The sequence below is a fragment of the Lampetra fluviatilis genome, chromosome 10, assembly GCF_964198595.1.
Source record: "Lampetra fluviatilis chromosome 10, kcLamFluv1.1, whole genome shotgun sequence".
In the NCBI taxonomy this organism is placed as follows: Eukaryota; Metazoa; Chordata; class Hyperoartia; order Petromyzontiformes; family Petromyzontidae; genus Lampetra; species Lampetra fluviatilis.
In genome coordinates this window covers 7,398,444-7,415,257 of record NC_136284.1, presented here as the reverse complement: position 1 = coordinate 7,415,257, position 16,814 = coordinate 7,398,444, and the positions used below count along the sequence as shown (strand labels likewise).

At 44.7% G+C, this 16,814-nt stretch overlaps 1 protein-coding gene across 6 annotated transcripts in view; it reads right to left on the bottom strand.

Annotated features, from left to right (window-relative positions):
* LOC144934516 (cyclin-dependent kinase 14-like) overlaps positions 1-16,814 on the bottom strand; it is a 118,142-nt gene that overhangs the window by 61,995 nt on the left and 39,333 nt on the right. For all 6 annotated transcript variants that reach the window (XR_013637169.1, XM_078860368.1, XM_078860369.1 and 3 more), the window contains exons 7-10: positions 12,220-12,314; positions 11,102-11,164; positions 7,581-7,704; positions 3,684-3,804 (exon numbers count right to left, since the gene is read on the bottom strand). Coding sequence is in view for 5 of the 6 variants with exons in the window: in XM_078860368.1 (XP_078716494.1) it covers positions 3,684-3,804; positions 7,581-7,704; positions 11,102-11,164; positions 12,220-12,314 (403 nt within the window). In the remaining variant the exon portion in view is untranslated. The remainder of the gene's footprint in view (positions 1-3,683; positions 3,805-7,580; positions 7,705-11,101; positions 11,165-12,219; positions 12,315-16,814) is intronic.

Here is a 16,814-nt window from a genome sequence, read left to right as displayed (position 1 = left end):
ATTTGCTGAGACTCAATGTATTGGAACATTCTTAACTGTCTGGAATGGGATTTTTTGTTGTTTAAATCATCCATAAATTCAAATGATATGCACATCAGAGACATTACGCCCTTTGATATACCAGCTAATGAATAAACATGTTGGTATATTTCTGAGCACATGATGGCGGCAGTAAATCAACATCATTAATATATATACAATGAGCACAGACGCGGCCTATGATGATTAGACTATCTCTATTTACCGGATGAGTAAGATCCAATAAGCAGCTGGCACGTAATTAAATATTTCATTTGTATCTAACGCACATCATGCAACCTTTCAAAGCAGCGTGGTTTGTACGTGTAAAATGTGCCCACGTATAACGGCTGCGATTCACTGTATCGGCGCCACACTGATTTCAAAGACGCCATGCAAAAAAAAAGTATAAGCATTTACTTCATTTTTTTTACCATTCAATTTTCATCACAGCGCACAAACACCTGCGCCAATATAATAGCGCTCCAGTCCAAATGGGAATAAACTGAGATCCATTCATTCTCTGTGCGCGCCCTCATAGTGCACACAGCCACGTGACAATGGAAAACAACCCGCTGTCATAAAAGCTTTACACCAAGGAGTCTCCAACAGAGAACTGCATTTGTGCACAATAGCCCTCGTTTGTTACACATGCATACAGATACAGCCCGAGCTGTTGTTATTATATATTTTACTAGTTTGTGCATCTCAAATTGTATTGATGTAATGTTATGATTACATGTGAAGCGCTCTGTCACAATTTTATTGTGAAAAGCGCTATATTAAATAAAGTTTAATTGCTTATCGAACAATAAAAAGAGAAAGCGCAAAATACTGACCCCTTACAAATTGAATATTGTCATTTTTGGCGACAAAGTAAAAGACGGGTCTGATCTACTACTCACCACCATCGTCATTATCAGCCATGATCTATCCACAGTTGGATAAAAGCATCCCCAAGCCCTCGCCGTTTCTCAGTCTCGTGATGTAATAATCCATCGGCCTTCTGCATGCGAGCTGATTTCATTGTACCATCTCCGCGGAAAAAAAACGTCCTGTTGCTCCATCCTTTGGTTGTCATTCCATCGCTAGTCTCGACCACCAGCGAATATCCTGCCCTTGCCCATCTACTTTAATGAACTGTCAAAACCACGTTTCTTACTTGTGTGCATTGGCGGAGCCAGTGAGGGGAGGGGGGGGGGTGGCACATTCCCCCCCAATGATCCGATCAAAATCCCTAATTTCGATCGGATCATTGGGGTTTATTAGTAATACATCGGCATTTTGCGACCCCCACTGCCACTGCGACTCCTCCCTAACGCTCAGCATCTGTCTCAGTGGCTACGTAATGCGATTGGCATCGACGCTGGAGCGAGCAATGACCTATGACCCTCAGTTCCCATTTCCCCTTCCCCCCTTCTAAGTAGCCCAGCGCCTGCTGTGCCCCTCTGGCCCGTGGGCACCGGCGCAATTGCAGGGCCTGCACACTGAATAGATAAGGCCACCGGTCTGGCTGCAAAGAAGCCGTCGGCAAATTGTGTCGAGCAAGATGGAAGGTCGGCAGGGAGGACGGGAGATGGATTTAACAGCCCAGGCAGCAGCTCATTACAGGCGTCGCTCTCTGGATATAAACAACATTGGGAGGGAGCAAGTACAATCGTTTGATTGTGTTGTTGTTTACTATCAAACGTAATGGAAGTATAAGGAATTCAATCCCCCTCCACTTGGTGACCCCAACGCTGTCACGTTTCCACTTCACTGGTAATGCCCCCCTCCTGCCCAACCCTCCAAGCTCTATCCATGCAAGTTCCAACCAGGCGATGGGCTGAATTTTACATCTCAAGATTGTAACCTCATTATTTACAAAGAAGGCGATGCTGCTGCTGCGAACAATAGGAACGTTTCTGTTCACACCCAACAGTATGAATGGGCTCACCATAGTTGGCCGATGGGAAGCGTCGCATGTGGTGGGGTAAAGTGTAGGCACTCCTCACGTCTTCAAAGGTGTCTGGCCAGTGTGAAAGAGTAGGCCAAAACTACCCTCTGGAAGGCGGCTCTCGAGCTCCCTCTCAGGGAAGTCCGTCTACCTCCATTGGCATGGGCAAGTAATTTAAGGGCTGTACCGTTATCCTGACACTATCCAATTAACACTGCAGCTGTGGTAAATAGAAAAGCTCCAACCTATCACTCGATTATTCCAGACACAACACCGATAGTGCAGTGTTTTACAAGCAAATAATTTATTCTTGTTCCATCTTCTCGTAAAAAAGTGCATTGCAAATATGAAACTTCTTGTTAAATCACATTAATAAATTATACAGTAACTAGTATAATGCGGCGCAGAGTCCCTTATCAAAAGAGTAAAAGTATTGGATAATTAATTTGTGACAAAGCCGGGAATCTGTATTTAATACTGAATCCCACAGCGAAAGATGTTGTCATCGTCTGTGAATTTTAAAGTAATAATACTGCCTGGCAAATGTGTAAGTTCAGCTTTACCAATGCACTGGCTGCAGTGGAAATTGAGAACTGGAGGACATCCTTTGTATGCATGAAAATATCAGCAATTCTATGCAATCCTCAATTACGAACATATTTCATTACTGCTATGCCTTGGAACAAATGACAATTACAACTAATGATGTCCCTTGTGGTCACAAATAGAAGATCAGGAAACTGGGTTTAGTTGAGTTTCACCTTTTGACTCAGTGAAGAATTCACAAATTCATCAATAATTCAATGTACTTTTTATTTGTTCAGATGACATCCCACTGCGATTCATAAGACCTGGTGACGTTTGGTAAATGCAAATATATTTGTCTCACATGAGTCACAGTACCTACATTTGTAAGTGGTTCGCACACTGCGCTATGAATCCAGCCGACTGAATTTGATTCCAGGCCAAGGCTAACATCAGTGGCGAGAGATATCTGAACTAGTCCTGGTACGACCCTTCACCACCGCTCGCTCACAAGCCTGCTAACCTTATGGTCAAGCAACCTCCATGACCAACAGTGTGGGGAGGCCTTCATCCAGCAGTCGAATTAATATGTTTTTAACAGGTCACAAGACCTGTTATTGCAAATTGCTTGTTTACAAGCATATACACACACACAGGTGTTAAGAGCCAACAACTTGATTTCATAAAATGACAAATAACTCTTTGAAAGTACATTTCCTTGGCCATTTTAGTCCCCAGTTTCATCCCCTTAGTGGTCAATTAAATGGGATTCTTCAGACCTTAGAGCCACACGTGTCCTGGCACTGGCTCTGGCATTACAGAGTGTGCACAACGAACGGAGGCGTTCCGCACGGCTGCACAGAGATGAGCAATTATGTGATTAAGTCGTGGTGCGGTGACCTGCGAGAAATGGGAGCTGCCATCCCGGCGTAAGAAAATGCGGAGCACATGACAGAAGTGGGACACAGCGAGACGAGTGCAACCCCTGCAAAAGTCAGCACTTTCTTTCCTGACTCAATAGCTTGCAAACGCTACCAATAACAGGCAAGATCTAAAGATCTCCTTGACAGCTAAATCAGAGGCCATGTGTGATACGTTTTGCGCCGCACACACGGGGAAATAAATGAGAAACCATGGAGTGTGCTGGCAAGAAGGGCAGCAGAGCAGTAGTGGTGTGGTGTGGAGGCTGGGTGGTGGGACCCACCACATGTCCAGGCAGGTGGAGTAGTCCGTGGAGCCCAGCAGAACGTCGGGGGGCCGGTACCACAGCGTCACCACCTCGTTTGAGTATGTGTGGCTCGGGACCGACTTGGCGCGAGCCAAACCTGCAGACAGCACCAGCAGCAGTAGCGCGCGAGGAACACGGCACACAGCTCATTAGCGCGTGTCGCAGTAGCCCATGAGATGCACCACACAGTTAATTATGAAATTTTTCAATTATATATAGTGCTTTCCTATACACCCAAGGCGTCTCATAGCAATTTACATCACCTCTCTTCTCAACACATTTGAATGGGCACCCCCAGTGGCAGCTGTCCCTTATGGGCACAAGGTGAATCAGCACCCAGAGGTCTGCAAATGCCATTCGACTGCCAGTTGGGGTCAATGATTGCTATGTATAATCCCAATAGAGTAATTTACAGGAAATTTCTAAATTTGGCAAAAACAATTATAATGATACCTCATGCAGGCTGAAATAACACATTTTACATGATCTACATGATTTACATGATCTATTTGCGTTCAAATATCCGCATTATTATGAACAATGTGAATAATAAAAATGCAGCAATCTCTTTCCTTAGTGTATATTTATTGCACGTAAACTTTTGTGGGCTGCGTTGGCAGCGACCGAAAAAAAACAAAGACCGAAAATAATTTACGAACATTAATGCTACCTGGAATTTAAATCATGCGCATTAAGTTAGCTGACAGATTGAGCAACGGTTCATGAACAAAAAAATATGGAGAGAGAGCAAGCGAGACCAAGATTGTGACTCATAGCCAGACATGTATAATGTGATGTCTCAAAACTTTTAATTTGGAAATATTTAGAATTAAGCAGTTGGTGCATAATAATGATAATTGTCTTTTTACCCTTTCATCTGACAACTGAAATTGATGTGGACTAATCAATTTCAAGGACAGTGCATACATTATCAGAGTTGTATTTTTTGTTTGCATTCCGACTGCAGGTATTGTGGTCAATGCAAACATGACTCCTTGTAAAAAAGGTGTCAGTTTTGTTGCCAGATAAAAGGGTAATAAAAAAAATTCATATTTTGCTACTGGCAAAGGAGGTTCCAATGGTGCAGTTGGTGCATAATTCGTTTTACCTTAGACACTGGGTAGATAATTAATGACTAAGAGGCAAAGCCGCAGACCTGCAATTTCCTGCTGACGCCGCTTCAGGCAGGGGGCCGTCCACAAGAACAGGCTCTCGAGAGCCCCTAGAGAGGGTATTTGGCCTACTCTTTCACGCTGGTCAGACGCAGTATCCACACTACCCCACCACACCCGACCCTGCCAATCGTCGATTAACCGTGGTGTATGCATTTGTACTGACATTTAAGAAACGTGTCTCTAGTATCAACTGTGGAGCGAGGAGATCGAAGCGGCAATTTCTGAATTGCAAGCGCAGTGTGCCAACCATTACTCCAAGGCAGCATTACTGTGAAGCATTAAAATGTCCCCTCTGCCCTGCTGTGTAGGGGGGGGGGGCTATAGGACGCTGTGGGCTCAATCCTGCCTTTGTGGAGCCTTCTCCATCGGTGAGGGCCCAAACTCGCTTCCTGGAAACCTGAGACCCCACGATTCCTCGCCCGCTCAATCGCTCGTTTGTTCGTTCGCCTCGCAGAACAGGGCCCTCTTTATCCTTCTCGGCGCTCAGTATTTTTGCTCTTTTTTCGCCACCAATAACCAATAGGCGTTTTCTACTTTGACGCTAAATAACAGCTCTGTGAAGGCACGGCGTTGCTGCACACACATTCGTCTGAACTCGCACCTTCTGAAGAGCAAGAGGAATAATGAGGCATATTGTGCAAATAATTTAATTATTCATCAAATACGTGAAAAAGATCTCACGAAGTTATAATATTAATAATGCCCTCTATACACCCAGGAAAGACTCATCGGGATTCTGAATTGTAATGTTTGTCCAATTTCCTTGACATATGTTTGACTTTGCCTGGGAGGAAACCAAAGTACCCAGAGATAAAGTCATATTTAAACATATTTTTTTTTAAACACGCTTTAATGAAATGTACCCTACGAGTAATGGCAGAACTCCACGACTCCAGGAAGTGGTCCTGAAGCTTGCCATAACGTAAGGTGCCATGGTGATTTACAGCCAACATCAGTTGAGCGTGGACAATTAGACCCAAGCCGAAACATAAGATATAAAAAATATTGCTTAAAATATTTATTTTGATTTTTAATGATAGAATATAGTATTGTCATCAGTATGACATACGTATACCAAGTTTGCAGTCGATACCACATTGGGAAGTGGGTTAAAATTGAGTTGCAAGATTTGAGGATACAACAGACAGAGTGAGTTAAATAAAAGAAATACATCCACCATACGAGTGGGTTACACTCAAAGCATATTCACAGATATAATCAAGAATGCATTGCTGTATTGTGCTGCCACCCCCCAGATACCACACCTGGTAATCCCAGGCAGTCTCCCATCATACAAGCGCTAACTAGGATCAATCCCTGCTCAGCTTCCGCGATCTAACACAATCAGTGGGAGTGATTTGGTCGTGGGCGATACACTTTAGTAAAAAACCAAAGTGGTTGCCAACCGAAGCAAGTGCGGAGGGTAACACCTTGTGAAAGACCCGATGCAGAAGATCCCTTGGCTACGATCTTCCGTGAAGCTTACGTGCCACCCTAAACCAAATCCGCACAAACCATAGCAAGTGCAGTAACTTTATGCATAAGTGGAAGAAAAAAAAAACTCTCCATTGTGCTACCGTGATCACCCAGAACAGACCATCGAACATAAAACGACGCAATGCCCGATGCACAAATGGGACGGAGGGATCACAGCGATACCGCTCGGCTACTCCTTATGCGACTATCTGGCTCAACCGCCTCAGTGTAAAATTATAGCTATTGCTCTTTATCATCATCAGCCATATGAAGGAGAAGTGCTCATCTACGTTTATTTGCCTGAATCCGTAGAGGAAATTCCACATTGTTATGCCAGGGGCGATTTCTTCCATAGGACACCTACTGTTGTTATGCCACATGTTTAAACAACATTCCTCAAGCTAGGAAATGCTAATTGAATTGTAAGTCTGGCTAAAGGACAGAGGTGTTGGCTCAGGGTGACCTACCACAATACGTCTCTCAGAGTATATCAATTTACATCCATTCAAATACAGATTAAGCTGTTACTGCATGTGCCCGCTGATTTATGAACACATTCCACGTAACATACCGAGCACTGAATCGAATTAATGTAGAGATTTGTGTGTGTGTGTGTGTGCGCGTGGTACACATGATGTAGAAAGTGCTGAACCAAGTTAAGATAGAGTTATTGTGTGGGTGGTTGCAAGCCTCCACTCCACCTTCAGTCGGTAGCGACCTGACTGCCCCAATAATATGGAACTGTCTTCACACCGCAATCTGTGCTGTTTACTCAATTTTCCTTTTCTCGTCCAGGCTGAAGACCTTTCTTCATTTTCCCTCTGCTCATGAACGACTGCCTATCTCTATTAAATGAACACGCCCACCGCTTCCGTACAGCCTCTTGAGATGTGGTCGCATTTATATGCTATAAAAATCCAAATTGCATTGCGCTGCAATGATACAGACCAATCATAATAGAAAGCATTACCTAAGATTGGGTGCGACTCATTCAGCAATCATCAGGCAAATGCAGCACTTAACCACCTCATGTGTATTTGAACCGACGTTAACCGGTGCACTTGGAGCAGTGCTGTACAATGGTGGATCACGAGAAATGGAGTTTGGCAAAATCCCCACTGGCTCGGTGGGGGGGAGGGGAGTCGATAGAGGTCACCCGTCATGTCACGGTGGCGCGCATCCAGCGGCGGTGACTGTGCCCACCGATGCCACCGGAACCCACCGAAATCAGCCAGCTTGAGCTCCCCCGTCTCACTGATGAGCAGGTTCTGCGGCTTGAGGTCACGGTGCAGGATGCGGCGCTGGTGGATGTAGGCGAGGCCGCGCAGCAGCTGGTACAGGAAGAGCTGCGGTGAAAGGGATGAGTGGCGGCACGAGCATGGGTCATGGCGGTTCAGGGTGGAGGCGGAAGGAGCAACGAGACTGCCGTTAGTCCCGCGCGCCACGCACTTTATTTACGACGATTACATTTTACGCTTATCTTGATCGCGTTGCGTTGTTGTCGATACCCGCACTGTGCAAGTAAGTTGTGTCTCTCCCACCGCCGCCCTCTCCCCGGTTATCTGGTTTTTCGCCGTGCCCACTGCTCTCGAATGTCAATGAGGAAATGAATCATGAAATGCGCCCGCTCCATATCGGTCAGCAGTGACAGACAGGGGCCGCCTTTCAGTGAATGCAACTTATATGTTTCAGGGCGACCGAGTGACCTTGGCTGTCACACTCGCCTGGGCAAGAGACACATGAGACATCAGCCATGCGGAGCATGGCGGTGACCACCGCTGACTTCAAATGGACCTGGGGCTGGGGTGAGGACCCTGGGTCTCAGCTCAAGTGGGATATCCAAAAATATAGGCAATTTATTGATGTATTACTCTAGAAATTATCGGATTGATCACTTGACTAATTTGATAGAACATAAATGGTTGGGAATAAGTCTCCTGCTCCAGGAATGAGAGGTAATGGACGGTGCTTGATGGCGTCATAGGCATAATCAGCCATGTTATGCTGGACTTGGCTTGTAGGAACGGCCGATAAAGCAGTCGATTACGTGAAGGCTTGGCTGGGATGGCCAATAAAGTAGTCGATCGTACTTTTGTACTCGTTAAGTCAACTTTATTGACCAATCGTCCCAGCTCTAATCTCAGCCAAGCCTCCACGTCGCGACATAACACTTCTGTGCAGAGGGATGCGCACGCAATATGACCAGCTTGGCATTGATACTAATATAACCACCTTTAGGCATTTTTACATTAGTTGTTCTTTAGTGTACATCATCATCATCTTCAGGCATAACCATAGCTAGACGAAGGCCTCCCCAAGCGGTCGCCATCTCTCATGATGCTGCGACAATCCATCTCTCGTACCTGTACACGACCTGATATAATGCACATATTTTCTGGAACGGTTTTTATATTCAGTGTAACAAAAGCTCATTGTTGCATTATCTCATTATATTATAATTTTGTGCATGCTTGATTTAATTATCAAATTCCATTTTTGTGATTTATTTTGAGCATATGGTGTTACATCTTTTTTTGTTCACGAATATTATTTGTCCTCGACTTCTGCTTCAGTAAAACACATCTCGGTGGGTTCTCATCTTGACTTAAATGATGATAATGATGTGTCCGTACTCTTATAAAGCCCTCTTGGCAATCCACCGCTGGATGAGGGCCTTGCCATGCCATGTGGGTCATGGGGGTTATTTGACCACACTGTAGCATGGTCGGCATGGGCCCTGTTGCAAGGAATTAAGTGGGGTCACATCCACCCCCCCCCCCCTCTTCATAGCCCGGGCCCCATGGCCCTTCCAGCCCGTGGGCCACGGTGCAGTTGCACCGGCCTTCACACTCGATTTCTATGCCACGATCTGCAACGGTTTGCCATTTGCTATCTTTTTGACGAAACTCAACACCTTTTTTTGAAACTCAACACCTTGGTCAAATGGCTTTACACCACTTCGGATGTTGCTGCGTTTCTGGGTTGTACCGCGGCGGGTCGTTACGGTGCAATATCCAACTTTTCGCTGCACACGCTTTAATCATCTTTCGGAACTACCCCGAGCAAATAACTTTGTTTACACTACCGTATAGTAAGAGTTGCTTATTCAAAAAAAACTGCAAACATTTAACTATATAAAGTGTACAACAATTTTTATGGTTAAACAAGTTATAACTTTTAAATGGCTGCGAGACATTCTGCCGGTTAATGGAAGGGGCTCTTGGGATCGCAGCGTACAGTGTGCGCACATGTGTCTAGAAATTCAGCTGAGTCCGTAGCCGTCATGTTAATTGCACATTCTTTGTGTGTGTGTGTATATGATGTGTATACATATACCGTCTATGTGTGTGTTGTTTTGGCACAATTACAGTTGCTAATGTTTAGGTAAAGTCCTTAATGCTGGCAGCTTGCTGTGTTAAGGACTCTTTCCCATGTCTGAGCTATGCAATGGAATGTTATCTCACATCTCAACATTTGTTTCTCATTATAACATGGGAACTGGAGCATGCGAATCCAAGGGAAGTCTCCACAAAGACTCGAATGCTGAATCTTGAAATCTGTACTTTGTTTTGTTACACATTCGTATTCTCCCGAAAAAAAAAGAAAACCAAACGACAAATTCCTGGGTGAATCAACAACCACATCTGCATAATCTATAACTTAATAAACTTTTACGCGGAACAAACTCGAGTTGCATTTCATGATCCAATTGCTTATATATATACTTGTTTTACTGGTATACACTGTACAATTCTGTTTCTTTCCTTCAGCGAATGGAAAAGTTTCAGTAAAAACTAAACCATGCATGGAATATTTCTGCTCAAGTGTGTTTGGTCTATGCCCATGGATGTCGCACAGAGTTCATCGGAACGTTCCACAGCACCGGCATGCAAATGAAACTCAGCCCGCGCGGTAATACCGGATGGCTAAATGTGGGGCAACAGCACTGTTGTTGTTTCTAGATTTGAAGCTTTCGTGACTGCAAGGATTCATATTCTTAGGTTTTTTCGGTAAAGTCACGTAGGTAAAAATTTAAAATTAATAAAAGTAAAATAAAAATGAAATAAAAATAAAAAATAAAGGCTTGTGTTGCCTCCGAAACGTCGTGATTTTTTTAATTTTAATTTTACTTTTATTAATTTTTATTTTTTACCTACGTGACTTTACCGAAAACAACCTAAGAATACTGTTGTTGTTGCTGCTGTTGTTATTTTACCATCTTGTTGTTTACACTCAGTGAGAGTGATCGTGTAAGCACGGTTAACATATCGCTTTCATGTTCATTGGGGGGTGACAGACTTGAATAAATAAATGGGTGCATGCAAGCACCGCGAAGAAGAGAGGGACAGATGGTGCACACAGTCGAAAAAAACAAGAGCAGATAGAATTAGTAATGAGAAGTTAAGATAAACGATGAAGGTAGCGGCGCACAATGAAGAGACGAGAGAAGCGCAGCCGAGGTGTTGGCGACTCATCCTGAGGACAGATCCAGAAAATGTGGGACGGACAGTCCTGCTGATGGGACGTGCAAGGCAAGAGACAGAAGACAGGCAGGGTAGAGATGAGACGGAGAGATAAGATCTGGGAAGATATGGCGAGCGTTGGTCTAAGGCAGGAAGACGCCCCAAACAGGGAGGAGTGGAGAGCAGAGCCGCCGATGACCCCTTACATTCGGAACGAGGTGAAGGAGGAGGAGAAGGAGGAGGAGAGACAAGTGGCGTGGCTCCTCGAGACGTCACTCACCTTCACATTGTGAGGGTGCAGGCCTCCAGGGTACTTCTCCATGTAATGGCAGAGGTCGGTGTGCTGCCCAGATCCACAAACACAAAAACACACAGACACGCAGACAGACACACACACACACGCAGATATGTGCTCACAGACGATGACACACACACATACACAACGACACACGCGCACACAGACACGCATAAAGATAGAGAGATATGCACACATTTCATACATTTTATTACTCGATGCTTAAAAATTACCACGTATTTAAAAGATACGATAAATGTTTGACTCAACGATATGACATGATCTTTGTTAGGCACGTTAGGTGATTCATGGATGAAATGAGTGTATTATGCTCATGCCATGCGTGTAGAATTGTGCATGTAAAAAATAAATTATATACAATTCATAACAAATATATGCTACCGTTACATTTAGGCTGATACGGCAAACAAAACTGAACAAATGAAACAGTTGTAAAACACAACAAACAAGACAAAGAGTAGCAAATAACGAGATGATGATGAGAATCAATTATTGAATTGACTTTAGAACCCTCCATCGTGACATTTCATAGGTTAGCAAGGGGCGTGAATCGTTAAACTCGACACTGCATATTCTTCCAGTGATTAACGAACTGCGCTGTAAACTCGGCAACCCGAGTTCAATTCCTGGCCACTGATATCTAACCCAGCCCTTGTCTTCCCCTACACCAACCCACACTGACCAGCATGATGAAGTATAGTTAAACAACCTCCACGAATGACACGGTATGGAGGGGCTTTCATCCAGCAGGTGATTGACAAAGTGGATGAAAGTAGTAGTAGTAGTATTGCTATTGTTTGTATCATTCTGGAAGGGCCCTCAGGGGCTCTGGGAGGCTCTTCTGCCAGCAGTGGTGAGAGCACGTAATTTGCAGGACTGCACCTTCACCCCGGCATTTCTTTTTCTGATTATATCGCCACTGTAAGTTTTGAACAGTGGTCAAGGACATCCAACACTGGGCAAACGGAGTGGACGTGGTGGTGGTGGTGGTGCATGTGGCCGCGTTTTGGCGAAGGTCACGGAGCGATGGGGGGAGGGGGTCCAGGACGAGGGGGTGGGTGGTGCGGTGAGGGTAGCCTCACCACATACTCAAAGACCAGGGTGAGTGTCTCCCGCGTGTGGATGATGTCGTGCAGGAGGACGATGTTGGCGTGCTTCAGCCCCTTGAGCAGCGACGCTGGGAAAACAAATAAAGGAAAACCACTTTATTCTCTGGACACCAAGTAACCCCAACAGAACCGCCAACGCGTTGAAGAAAATAACGCGGTGGCTCCGGCGATCGATTTAAAATCGCATTTGTCAAATTGATGGCGCTGTATTTATAGCTGCTACTTCAGTAATGTCATTCGTTTGTTTTGAAAAATGAAAGGGAATAAAAATGCCATCAAGAAAGAGGAATATATCACGATTTTTTTTTAAATCAAAATGTACGACAACAGGCCTGTCTCTTTGAAGTGTTGTTCCACATCCATTTTTCATTTGCGGTCACGTTATTTACTTTGTTAATATTAGGGGTCACATTGCAAATTATAAACCGTACGCGATCTGACCCAAAAATATATTATGAATCATATTTGTCGCAAAAGCCTGCATGTCAAATTTCACTTACAAACCGTCATGATAATCACTGAGTACGCTGATTAAACCATTTATTTTAATTCGCACGTTTCATGATTAATGCACAAGCACTTGCACGACAACACTGTAACAGACTGCCAGGTAATAAGTGGAGGATGAATAGTGAAGAGGTCTCAAGCAGGCATCGTTCACATTCCTCGTTTGTTTCAAATGGCAGACACCAACGTGGGGCTTGGCTCAGTGCTTCATTCAAATCCCAAAATCTACAAGCGGGGAGACAAGCTCCCACGCAGCCACCACATTGCAGATTATCTGCGTCACCCTCAGAACGTCTCGATTAGCCCTGCTTGACAAACGAGTCCTCCGTTCCACCTCTTCATCAGCACGCGCACACCCACAAACGGCCTGGAGCACCGTGGGACTAGCACTTCAGCATGTCGTGTCAACGAACCTGAGGCCGTTAGTTAGACATATCGACTTTGTCGGGGCCTCAAGTGGCCACCCAGCGTGTCCCTAGTTTAATCTTGTTTTTTTTGTACATGGCTTCCTCACCTGGCCACCACTATTTGTAGAACCCGTAGATTTATGATCTTGACATAAGCTCCGTGAAGTTCCTTTGTTATCATATTTTAAAGTGTTCGACGACGCTGAGAGTGGATTTACATGTAAATGCCTCGATGTACCGAGGCGTATTTCTGCGTATTGGATATGTTTGCATGCAAAAAAGTCATCTGGAATCCTGCATAGCTTTCAGCAAAATTATAAAATAACATTTTTTTACAGATATTAAGGGACTGTATTAGTAGTGGTATGCAAGTACAATAAAAAGGCTAGTTTTGTTTATAACACTCAATTATAAAAGAAAGACATGTATGTATATACGTATATTAGAATATAGTATGGTAGGCCATTGGTAGGGGAGTAGTGGCACAAAGGTTAAAACACTGCACTGTGAACTCGGAAGACTTTAGTTGTATCCCTAGCCACAGTAGCCAGGGAACACATTCCTGCGGAGGGAGCTGGTAGGAACGTTGGGTTGCTCGGTCAATGGCCAGGGTCAACGGCGGCGTGATGTATTCCGCAAATATGCCCGACTGTGAGGGCGGGCACAAGCCGGCGTGAGTAGGTTAAACGTTGAGTTTTATAAGGGCACCACGGGGTGACCAGCCCCTCCCCTCCCCACCCAGCCCCTCCCCACCCTCCCCACCCAGCCCCTCCCTCCCCACCCAGCCCCTCCCTGCACGACGAACGGACACAATAATCCCCTGTGGGCTGGTGGAACCAGTGGGTTCCTATCAGTATAACTGGACCACCCTGGGTCCCCCACTTCACCAAGCCGCACTGACTAGCGTGGTCAAGTATGGACAAAACATCCAGCAAGTAGATTAACAAAGGGCTGAAATGAGTCTCAATTCACTCATTTTAGCATGTCATTGACTGGAACGTCAGCATTCTATATTGTGTGCGGTTATAAGGCAGTGATAATGAGAAATATGGTAAGTTAGTTTTTTTTTTATATATAGAATAACAGACACATTTAAAACAATCTTTCCATATATGGTGGGGAAATGTAACCGACTACTTCAGGTTTGTTTACATACAGCAGAAGATTAAATCAGGGAGACAAGAATGTACGACAAGTCTCTGGGTCAAGGACTGATTGATTGTTCAAGTGTGTAATGATGCACTTCCCGGGCAATTGGAAAGATTTAAGACACAATAGGAACTGCTCCAATGCCCTGGCACAGACTGAGATGATCCAGCCACCATGCGCACAGCCACGCCCCCCTTCCTAAGTAGGGACTCAGCGGAGAAATTCAGGCCATAACAGCAGAGCTCATACTCTTTACGTCCCATCCAATTATAAACCTATTGTTCCTTGGGGTTTATGGAAATGCTGGACAGAAAAGTGGGCAAAAAACGTAGCCACCCAAGACACAGAAAAAACTTTCAGGAGTTAATTTGTATTCATTGCTAGCCAATGAGTGCGTATATCCCCACACCTGCAACACGTGGCAAGCCGTGGTAGTCACGCATCCAGGTACTAACCAGGCTCAACCCAGCCAAACTTCAGGTAATCTAACGACGTCCGGCGCGTTTAGGGTGATTTACTCGTGGGTTCTGTCATTTCATTACAAGTGGATGCGTTCACGTGTCACGTAAATGGCATGTGTGCAAACAGTAGTGTAAGATAAACAATTACGAGAAGTGAGCATCTACTCTGAGGTACAACACCTCAGAAAATGTGCAACTTCATGCAACACCTCGGATTACCACGGTTGGTGACGTGCGGTGCAAAAGAAGTTCAGCGTACATACAGCTGCCAAATTTCGATTTAAAGCTTTCGTAACTGCAGGGATTAATCTTCTTGGTTCTTTCGGTAAAGTCACGTAGAAGGGAAATAATAAAATAATAAAAATAAACCATAATAAAATATTTTTTTAAATAATAAAATTAAATAATTCAAATAAAACATAATAAAATATTTTATAATGTTTTATTTTTTATCTTTTATTATTTCCCTTCTACGTGACTTTACCGAAAGAACCAAGAAGATGATACAGCTGCCAAATTAAGCAGGGCCAGGCGGCTCTTGGTGTTCCTTCTCAAAGCGCCCTACTTTCTACAGATATCTGCTGTGTTTACTGATGGCTGGTAACACAGTGTAGGGCAGTGGCATGGCTATCGAGGATGCAGGTGGTGCATTTGCACTCCGGGTCAAGTGCCGGAGGGGCTCAGGCACTTGGTTACAAAGAGTGGGTGAAATGGGACAGGAAGGGTGGGCCCATGCCAACCAGGGGCTTGGTCCAGTGGCTGGACAGTGGCTTCGTGTCTCTCAGGAGTGCTGGAGAAGCCAACGCGAACCGTTCAGAATCAGAATATTGCTTTATACTGGAGGAATGCGATGAGCTATACAGCACGTTCGCACAGATGTCCACAGACGTTCAGAAGCAGCACAGCACATTCACAGACGAGACTGGTGCTCGCTTGTACACTAAAATCCGTAATTCAAAACAGACCTCACAAATCTTTACCAAATTGGTTCAACGAGCTGAAATCCAATCCCACGTTATGGAGAACTGCAGGTTGCAGGCTCGTTTCTGTATCGTGCACAACCCCATGGTGATTTCAACGGGGCTACAGCTTGACATCGGGTTCAAGTAGCTGCAATTCGGTGAAAACGACCATAATACGTTAACATTTTGCGCCCATTTGCCGGCAGAAAGCATTTTTGCGCGGACATTTGGCAAGGAAAGGCACTTGCGGGGATTAATGTCGACAACCAAGGTGTATTAAAGAAAGTTAAGTGCCGCAAAGTCATCTCGAATGTGTTGGAAACGGGGGCGTTTTTTTTGCCAGACGAGTCCGAGAGAAATGAATGTATTATTTGATGGGGGAGGAGCACGCGCTGTTGGTTGCGGCTGAAAGAAGCGGGCCCTCTGCAGTGATTGTGTGATGGAGGACTCCGGCCTGTGTCTCCGTGAGCCATGGTGCACACAGCGTGGGCTCTTGCTGCACGCACGCATCGCCGTATTATCCATATATATCCTGGCTATATAAATATATATATTTTTTCAAGAACATCTTGGTTACATTTTTTGTCATACAAACAATAGGCACTGTGCCTAGGGCCTATGAAAAAAATTTGACCGTGTTTTTTTGGTTTGTATGATAACAAAAATGTAATCAAGATATCTCCTTGAATAAATATGTGTATATCGCAAGGATAGGCATAGCGTATATACAAAGAGGCAGAGTCATGTCAATCTATTTTTTTCACAAGGTGAGAGAAATTAACACCGGAGATTAACTTTTCGAGATTTATGTGGCACTCAGCGCGTTCCCATCGAATTAGGGCACAGACTAAATAATGAACGTATTAGTAACAGCATCTGTCCTGGACGAAGTACGTGTGAAACAAGCGAGTAAGAGCGGCGGTAGTAACATGAGCAGCAATAACTGTAGAAAGTTATCACTGAAGGCCCACACAATAGAAGTGCCAAGGGCCTACAAGAACCTTAATCTGGCCCTGCACGCGCGTACAAGTACAGTCTATTACGAATGTTGAACTTCTTACGTGCCGTACGTAGCCAACCGT